Genomic DNA, 9,310 nt, shown 5'->3' on the forward strand with positions numbered 1-9,310 from the left:
GTCCACCGGCCAGCGGCCCGCACGCCCTCGCCCCCCGGCCCCCCGACCTGAACACGCGCCCCATCCCGACGCTGGCCTAGTTAGCGCTTTTATTGCGCTAGGATATCTCTTTTAAACAGATCTCCCTGAACGTTGTCTCTGAGGTATTAGTCAGTCCCCTCCTGGAGGCGGTCGGGACAGTTCTAAGGTGACTGGAGCCCAGAACACTCGGCCGCAGCGGGGAGCAGCCTCCTTTGTGTTCCCCCGAGCTCTGTGCGAATAGGATCGTTTTCCCCCTGGGCCGTGGGGAGAAAATGCTTTGGGAGCTCTGCGCAGGCACCGGCCGGGCCGGGCCGGGCTCTGCGGGACGCAGGGGTCTCAGGTCGAGAGTGAAAGTTTTGGCAAGTGGAACACAAATGTCAACACTAATTTCTCTGTGGGTCGCTGTGGGCCGCGGGTGCCACATCTCACCAAAACAGAACCGACAGCGCCGGGGCACGAGCCACGCTCGGCCGTGACGTGGCGTCTGAGAGCCTCTCGCACAGACATAACCCCTCCTACCGCAGCCTCCGCTCTTCGCAGATGTGACGAGATTAAAAAATACTCAGGGAGTGGTTTTCTAGTGTTTCACACACACCATCTGCGCAGGTAAAGCGTGAGCAGACGAGCTGGACACGGTTTCAAGAGTCTGTTCGGTTGGACGTCGATAACCTTACGTGGCTTCTCGCCTTGGGTCCGGGACGCGGTCTGGCACGATGGTGGACATGGAACGGAGCAGTACTCACCGATGTTCATCCAGTAGATGTGCAGGGGCGGCAGGCCTTTCGGGGGGCGGCACGGAAGGACCACAGCGTCCCCCTCCTCCACCTCGAGAGGCTCGATCTTCTCTTTGGGGAATTTCGGAACATCTGGCATTGAAAAAAATCATGTTAAGACATTGTTTTACATTGACTTTTAATGTCACAAGTAATATCTTAATTCACTTTTTAAAAATTAGGGCATTTTTAATCAATTCAAGACCCCCAATCTTGGTTCCTGTATCTCCCCTGCAGAGGAAAACCCGTGAAGGATCCGCGTTTTGCAACCAGACGACACATACTCATGGCGATTCTACGCTCGGGCGTATTCTGCACAGAGCTGAGAGCCACCCCCACAGAACACCCAGAAAAACCTAACGATTCCAAGAGGGAGTCCCACCGTCGAAGCACGCTCCTCCCACAGGGAGTAAGTCAAGGCTATAAAACTCCAACTCCGAAAATGGAGACATGCAAATCAACTGGCTTCCAGGGCATCGATGAAAACGTGCAGTAACATCACGTTGATGGGTCCACCGACCACTTCATCGCTCGGCCGAAGAGGAAATGAATGCCTGGAAACAGGGAGGCAGATTTATCCACGTCATGACTCAAGGCCTGAGAATAGACCTCGCGAGAGGCATTAATTCGCTAAGTTTCGTTAGGTCGTCGTCTTCGACTCTGAAACTCTTCAGTGAGCCCGATGCCACGCTCGGAAGAAAGCGCGTTACCCTCCACGGGCGAGCGTGAAATTTCGTCCCGTAAGCTCAAGATCAGGCACAACGTCCACCCTCGTCCGGAGGAAGCTGTGGCTCCATTCAAAAGCCGCTCCCGCCGCCGACCTCTGCGCAGCGTGTTTCTCGGGGGGCCGTTCCTGGCATCGCCGGGTCTGGACACACGGACACGTCACAAGGTGAGCTGTAAACTGTCACTGTTCCTTTCCGCGAGGTCACCACGCGGCTTTAGCTTGCCAGCTTATCTCGGACGGCCTCTCCATCAACACCCGAAACGACGTCACTGAGTCGCGTTTTGGTGACGCCGGAGTTTGCCACGGCACGGCTGTGTGCAAAGGGCTCGGGGTCTGCCCGCGCCCCAGCATCTCCCCCGGCTGGGCTTTCAGGGTGTGGGAAGGGCCGCCACGAGCTGGTCCGGTGAAGCGGTTGGCTGTGTGCGGAACGTCCCTGCCCGTCCAGGCGGTACCAGGCAACGAGGTCACAGTGTCCACCGTCCTCCCCGGTGCACGCCCAGCGGCAGACGAGCTCCTAGCAGCGGCCCCGAGGGCACTGGTCCCCGAGAACCCGCGCAGAACCCAAGGCAAACGCGCCGTCCTGGAGGCTCGTGGCAGCTCGTCCGACAGTGACCAACCTTCTTCCTGGAGCTGCAGCTCCCAGCAGACGTGCGGACGCAGAACCGCTAGGCGACCTGCACCTCGAGGTGCCGTGTGTGTCAAAACTCGTCATCGATTCTCTCAATATAATGACACAACCTCTTTGCCCCGGGAACGTGGGAGACTCACGAATGCCCTGGGGTCTCCCGGCCCGGACGCTGCAGCCCACGGGAACTGCAGAGCAGCGCCCGCCCCCCGCCATTCCCGCCGTCCCAGAACCCTGTCCTCCCTCCCCCGGGATCCTCGGAAGTGTCACCAGAAGTGCCCTTAGGTCCCGTGAGACCTAAGCTGCATAACCCTCGAGGTCGGCGAGCAGCATCGTCACCGCAGCTGGGACTGGCACCGGGCGGTGAACATGGACACTCGCCGTGAGCTAGCCCCGAGGGCACCGGTCCCCAAGAACCCGCGCAGAACCCAAGGCGAACGCGCCGTCCTGGAGGCACGTGGCAGCTCGTCTGACAGTGACCAACCTTCTTCCTGGAGCTTCCTGGAGACGTGCGGACACAGAACCGCTAGGCGACCTGCACCTCGAGGTGCCGTGTGTGTCAAAACTCGTCATCGATTCTCTCAATATAATGACACAACCTCTTTGCCCCGGGAACGTGGGAGACTCACGAATGCCCTGGGGTCTCCCGGCCCGGACGCTGCAGCCCACGGGAACTGCAGAGCAGCGCCCGCCCCCCGCCATTCCCGCCGTCCCAGAACCCTGTCCTCCCTCCCCCGGGATCCTCGGAAGTGTCACCAGAAGTGCCCTAGGGGGCGGAGGCTGCCTCCTGCTCAGCCTCTGACGGGGGGCTCCGCCTGGCCTCCGCCGCCCCCCACAGCCCTGACCCAGCAGCTCCCAAACCCACGTGCCAGCGTCTGCAGTTGATGTTCTCGGAGGCGGTGGGGACGGGGCGTCCTCCCTCCCCCGGGATCCTCGGAAGTGTCACCAGAAGTGCCCTTAGGTCCCGTGAGACCTAAGCTGCATAACCCTCGAGGTCGGCGAGCAGCATCGTCACCGCAGCTGGGACTGGCACCGGGCGGTGAACATGGACACTCGCCGTGAGCTGACCGCATCCCGGACCTGATGGCGGCCTCTCCTGTCATTTAAGGAACAGTCACGACCCCCGTGTCCCTCACCTCTCCGGCCTGACGCTGCACGTCAAGGTGTTTCAACGGAGCAGGACGCTTTCCACTCACCTAGGCGATGCGTCACCAGCCACCGGCGCGGGCAGCACTGAACGGCTCCGTCACCCACCATGTGACCCGGACCTGGCCCTCCACGTGCCCCCGAGTCCTCGTGCATAACATGGAGACCATAATGACACCCAATTCACCGGTATGTGTCAACGTTTAAAGAACCATTTCACAGAAATCAGTTAGAACAGTGTCGGGCACCTAAAAATCACACTGCGTGCACTGGCTGCCGCCCGGGGTGCAGGTGTGCGCAGTGGCCCCTCTCGGGGTGCAGACGGGGTGGGGGCCGGGGGCGGAGGCTGCCTCCTGCTCAGCCTCTGACGGGGGGCTCCGCCTGGCCTCCGCCGCCCCCCACAGCCCTGACCCAGCAGCTCCCAAACCCACGTGCACGCGTCTGCAGGGTGGGGACGGGGCCCAGGGCGCAAGCTCTGAGGTTGTCTAGTGAGTCCCCACCGTCCCCCCAAGGCCAGGCCGGCCTCAGCTGACATCGGCCGTTCACAGTGCTGGCCCAGCGCGCGCCCTGGAGTCACCGTCCCAACTCAGGCCACCGAGCTCCATCCTGTGCCACCCCCCAGTTTCCGTCTGTGGAGAAGTTTGATTCCTACTTCCTTAGAGTCCCCCCTAACCACTTCCTGTAGAGCACCCCAGGAATCCCCTTAGGACTTCCGAGCAACAACACTGCCTTTCGGTCACAGGCTCCTCGTGAACGCTCTCCGAGGAAGGACACCCAGTCCCCACCCCGGTCACCCCAGGCTTCTACCTGCAAAATCCTCGGCCGTAACCAAACCTGCAGCACGCAGAGCTGCACTCCAAAATGGCTGATCTTCTGTGGCTGGTTAGCAGACATCAGCCGGAGATGTTAGCACATGCCACCAACACTGCTTCGGCCACCCACCCCCCCCGAAGCGGCCGGGAACAGCGAGGGGACGGCTGAAGGAGACGGTCCGGAAGAAGCTGCCCCAGGGGAGGAACCCAGCACACCTGATGATTATGGGAAGCCGTCGGGGGATAAAGTAATCTCAGGAGAGACCGGAAACGGTGCCTAAGAAACTGAATTTATTTCGCTCTCGTCTACAGCAGCAGACAAACGGGGCATCGGCCACCACGCAGCCCGGAGCCACGCGTGTCCCTCAGCTGCCAGGTCCTGGCCCGGAGCACCCTCGGCCGGCCGTGTCTTCACGCGGTCTGCTCAGACGGCGAGAGAAGATATTTTGGGAAATCCCTTATTTGCAGAATCTTATTCCAAAATGTGCCATTTCCTTCTCCGTGATGAGTCGAAGTCGAGCAGCTGCCTTTGCGTTTCCATAGCAACCGCTAGAATTCAGGTTGAGGATCACCCCAATGCCCAGCGCTCGCTCACGCTCTCTCTCTCTCTCTCTCTCTCTCTGGCGCGCGCTCTCTCTCTCTCGCTCTCTCTCTCACCTTATTTCAGCTGACTTACTTCAGATAGGTAGATAGATAAATCGATAAACTGATTGATTGTCCTAGTTTCATGATTCTCAACCACAATTTTCGTGGTTCTACTCTCCGATGCAGGATTCATTCAAATTTCCTATGGACCGTCACTTGAAGCTTGAACTCCTGAGGCCACTTCAAGTTTATGTGTCCCTGCCCTGTCCACTACTATGCTACAGTGTCTCACTTAATAGCCTAGTGCCACTCACTGAGGCAAATCAGTACGCGTCACACTTATTATATGTAGAGAAAAAGACCGCATTTGAAGTAAATGCAAAGAAAAAGAAAGAAATACAACTAACACTTTCCCCGCCACCCGTCACGCCAAAGCCTCACGGGGACGCGCCCGATGACCCGCCCGATGACCTGCCCACCCTGTTCCCTGGAGGCCAGTGCTGTCCCCTGGAGGCCAGTGCTGTCCCCAGTCTCGTTTGTCATCCTAATGTCACCACATGACATCGTACTCCTACGTGATGCTTTCCATTTGCCGACTTTTGAAGGTAGGAAAGCAAAACCGTCCCGAACGTATTCTTCCGAGCTCCGCTTCCACTGTCCGGCACACTCCTGAGGCCGGCCGGTGTTCGCTGCTGGGGGCGCTTTTAACAAATAAACCAGGTTATTTTTTCATTCCGCCATGGGGGGGAGGGGCTCACATTTTTTCCAGACGGCGCCACCACAGATATCCCCGGGGCACGTGGACCGGGCACACGGGTGTGGACAAGGACGTGAGCTGCCTTCAATGGAGGGGGTGACGGCCCGTCCCCCACAGACGCGGCCGCGTGTGCCCGCCCGGCGTGACTTGGGCTCTGTGACAGAGCCTGGTTTCGTGGGGTCCAATGCGTTCATCGTTTGGGTTACCGCGGATCTGTTTCTGGATCCTGGTGACGCCGAGCGCGCGCTGGCACTGTGATCGGTGACCCCGTCGGAGGCGCGAGTTCGTGCCTTTTCGCTCCTCTGTTTCTGTCTGTCTGTCTGTTTTGCTTTTCCCTTAGAGGTGTGTGAACTGATTTATACATACAGAATATTATATTTCGTGATACTCGTCTGCAAGAATTTTTCCTGGGCTGGGCCCCCTCTGCGCACGGTCCCCTGGGCTCTTTGGAAGAAAAGATCTAAACGTCAAACGCGGTCAGACGCCTTCGGCCGCCTTCTGCACGGCCTCCGCCTCGTCCGGTGCAGGCACCGCCCCGCCCGGGCCGCGCACGCACGGCGCGGTCCCCTCCTACTCTCTAAGAGCCTTTGGCCCCCGGTTAAGTCTTTAGCCACCTGGAGGGATCCTTTCCAGGAGGTGAGGGAGGCTCCAGAGACATGTTTCTCTGCGGGGTGATTGGTTTTTCCACACCATTCAGCTTGGGAAGAAAAGGAAAAGAAAAAGCGGGAGAGGAGACCTGGGCAGCTCCCCGACGCCGTCTGCAGACACCCGGGCTCGTTCCCGGGGCCGCCGGGCAGCTCCGAGGGCACCTGGCGGGCTGACCGGGGTCACCCAACAAGGCCGAGGGCTCCTGACCTGTTCTTGTTCTTCGAGGGTTTCCGCCAGATTGTGCCCATTGATCCTCAGATACACTTGTCAATCACTTGGTCACAGTTCACAGACAGACAGAAAACGACCTGCGGCGATTTATTTAATTATTCTGTTTATCGACTCAGGGAGAATTGACAGTTTAGCTTTCCTGAGTCTTCTAATCCACGAAAATCGTACTTTTTCCATTATGCAGATCTCTTTAAAACGCTTTTCAACGGCAAAGTGTTTGCGTCTGTCTGTTGGACTTATTTTTGCGTGTCTGCGTTTTTTCCCCCTTCACTCTACTTTCTCTGAGTTTATTCCGTTACCTTAAACTGGCTCATCCGGTTTCATCTCAACATTATGTCACCTCATGAGCCTGCCTGTCGTCCCTTCTTTTCCAATAAAAGTTCTTACACTAAAAGTATCTCTCAGCGTAACGTCTTAGCTGCTTCGAGCTTGTTTTATTTTGTAGAATTTCTACCGGCATCACTTCAAAATATACTCCATTTCTCTTCGGTATTTCTTCTTTGCCCTATGAGTTACTTAGAAACATGTTTGTTAATTTGCAAAGATAGAAGACTTTTTTAGTTTTCTTTTCATTATTGATTTTGAACTAGTCTCATATGGCCACATTTTCTGCACAGCTCACTTATCATCAAATATTGGAGAAAACGCATTCCGCGGTTTTGGGTACCATGGTCTCACACGGTCACCAGCCGGAGCTTGTGCCAGGCTCCCATGTGACAAGCGTCCGTGCACCAGGCTCCCGTGCGCTCACCGACGCTGTGCGCTTCAGCTCCCGGTTCCAGAAAGCGATCCGTGACCAACCCCGTCACGGTCCGTTTCTCCCTGGACTTCTCGTTGTTGCTTCTCACGATCGAACACCCTGCAGCCCGGTGAACTCGGCGCCAGGAAGCCCTTTCGCCGTCTGCGGTGACCGACGCCCCCAGAGCCGCCCGCTTGCTCACGTCGCGTTTGGCCGGATGCCATTCCCACCCCTCCGTTTAACGACGCTCACGCGCACGATTCCGCCGCGCTCCGCTGCGAAGAGCTCACGGCTTTTCTTACTCATTTGGCGCACGGGGTCTCGTTCATCTTATCAGTGATGGACACTTGGATTTATTCCTATTTTTTCTTTCTGCTCATCTCGCTTTTCCTTGTGTTTCTCTCCTCTCTGACTTTCTCCTCCTCTCCCTCACACCGCACAGTCTGATAATCGTCCATAGTTTCTCTATGCTTTTACAGTAATTGCTCTATAAAGTTGAAGTTGCACAGTTTCCTTGTAGAGTCTAAATTTGACCTCTATCCTCCTCTACAATAATAGGAGGACTTAGGAACAGTTTGACCCCAGACCCCGTCCCGGCTTTTAGGATGAGGCACGTGTTTCTCACGACTTGTTTTTGGAGGTGTCCGCAGACCCTTCCTCTACGTCCCGCGGGGCCTACGACTTCCTCCGAGCCGCTCGGTGTCTGGAACTCGGCAAGAAGCCGGCAAACGGCAGTTCGTGGCAGCTTGATGCGTGAGGATCCACAGCAAGGCCTTTGGTCAGAGCCGTGCGAAGCTGGAAACGCCCCGATCAGGGAGAGTCAGTGGACGTCCGTGCACACAGGCCGATGCAGCCAGGACCGAGGCACCCGCTTTGGTGATCGTTGTCGATAAGCAAAACCCTCACAGCGAAGTCGTCCGCAGCGTCCACGTCACCACTTATGGACGACTCGCTAAGGTGTGCCGGTCACGGGAGCTCCCCCCGAGGCGACTCTGACGTCGACGCCGGATGGGGCCATCCCGTTGCTTTGTGCCACCAACTAAACTAAGTCAAGTCGCCAGTGTAACTTCTCCTTGGCAGTGAACTTTCACGCTCTCTGCCCCAGACTCTGACCAAGGGGCATGAGCGTCCCATGACGCAGCCGCAGGACGATGAGTCTACATCAGCTTCACTCACGGAGGAGGCTGCGTGGGCAGCAGCTGCCCCAAAGAGCTGCCTGGCCCACAGCAAACTGCTTAATCAGGGAACGACCTGTGTCATCACGGGCTCGGGTGACTCATTACTGCAGCATAACTTCGCCGAACATAACTAATCATGCATTGTACTTAGCTCTCATCCTACGAGGCGAAGGTACTATTTTACCCCAGGTTACTGAAACACAGCTAAATGATGCTGCTTTCAAGGTCATCCGCTTCTCAGTATCGAGACGTGGAAGAGACTTTCCCTCATAAATCAAATGTAAGGTGCATATAAACCGGCTGAATTATAACATGCTATTTCACGAGTGCCCAGTATAACTTCTACTTAACACTTCACAAGAGCATTTCAACAACGAAGCCCCCGTCATACTCACTTGGAACTATGAATTCTATTTCTTCTGACATGGCCACTCCCAGTCTGTTGGAGGCGAAGCAGCGGTATTTCCCTTGGAAGTGAGACACGTGCCCCTCGTTAGAGATCTTGAAGGTCCCCGAGTTGTGGGAGACAGTGATCCGGGGGTCAGAGAGGTGGAAAGGCTTGTCGTCCTTCGTCCACGTGAACCTGTAAGAGAAGCTCGGCTGAGCGGCCCTGAAGCAGCGCCGGGCCCGTGAAAGCATTTGGAGATGAGCGCACAGGAATGAAGGGACGTAGGCGTTTTACGGTAAAGCACACGCACACGGAAGGCAAACGGCGTCGGAAGCTCGAGAAGCCTCACGAGCTGCTACGCACTGAATTTTGTGCCCCGCAGGATTAGTCTGTTGAAGCCGAACCCCCAGGGGCTGGTGGCAGGAGGCGGAGCCCTCGGGGGCCATTAGCTCACAGGTGGAATCTCACGCATGAGTTAGCGCCCTGTCAACGGGGCTCCAAGGAGCCCCCCGTCCCTTCCACCATGGGGGGACACAGCGAGAGGAGAGGACGGCCATGACCCAGGAACCGGCCTCGCCGGACGCCCACCCTGCGGGCACCTTGGCCTTGGCCTCGCGGCCTTGGGAACTGCGAGGAATTCGTGGTGCAGCCAAAGCCCCTGCTACTGTCCCCCGCTACTG

At 57.3% G+C, this 9,310-nt stretch overlaps 1 protein-coding gene across 1 annotated transcript in view; it reads right to left on the reverse strand.

The window, feature by feature from the left end:
* Positions 1-9,310, reverse strand: part of CHL1 (cell adhesion molecule L1 like) — a 56,228-nt gene that overhangs the window by 41,202 nt on the left and 5,716 nt on the right. Inside the window, exons 4-5 of the mRNA XM_015587170.1 lie at positions 8,638-8,825; positions 765-887 (exon numbers count right to left, since the gene is read on the reverse strand). Of these exons, the coding sequence (XP_015442656.1) occupies positions 765-887; positions 8,638-8,825 (311 nt within the window). The remainder of the gene's footprint in view (positions 1-764; positions 888-8,637; positions 8,826-9,310) is intronic.

Source organism: Pteropus alecto, unplaced genomic scaffold (genome assembly GCF_000325575.1).
Source record: "Pteropus alecto unplaced genomic scaffold, ASM32557v1 scaffold53, whole genome shotgun sequence".
In the NCBI taxonomy this organism is placed as follows: Eukaryota; Metazoa; Chordata; class Mammalia; order Chiroptera; family Pteropodidae; genus Pteropus; species Pteropus alecto.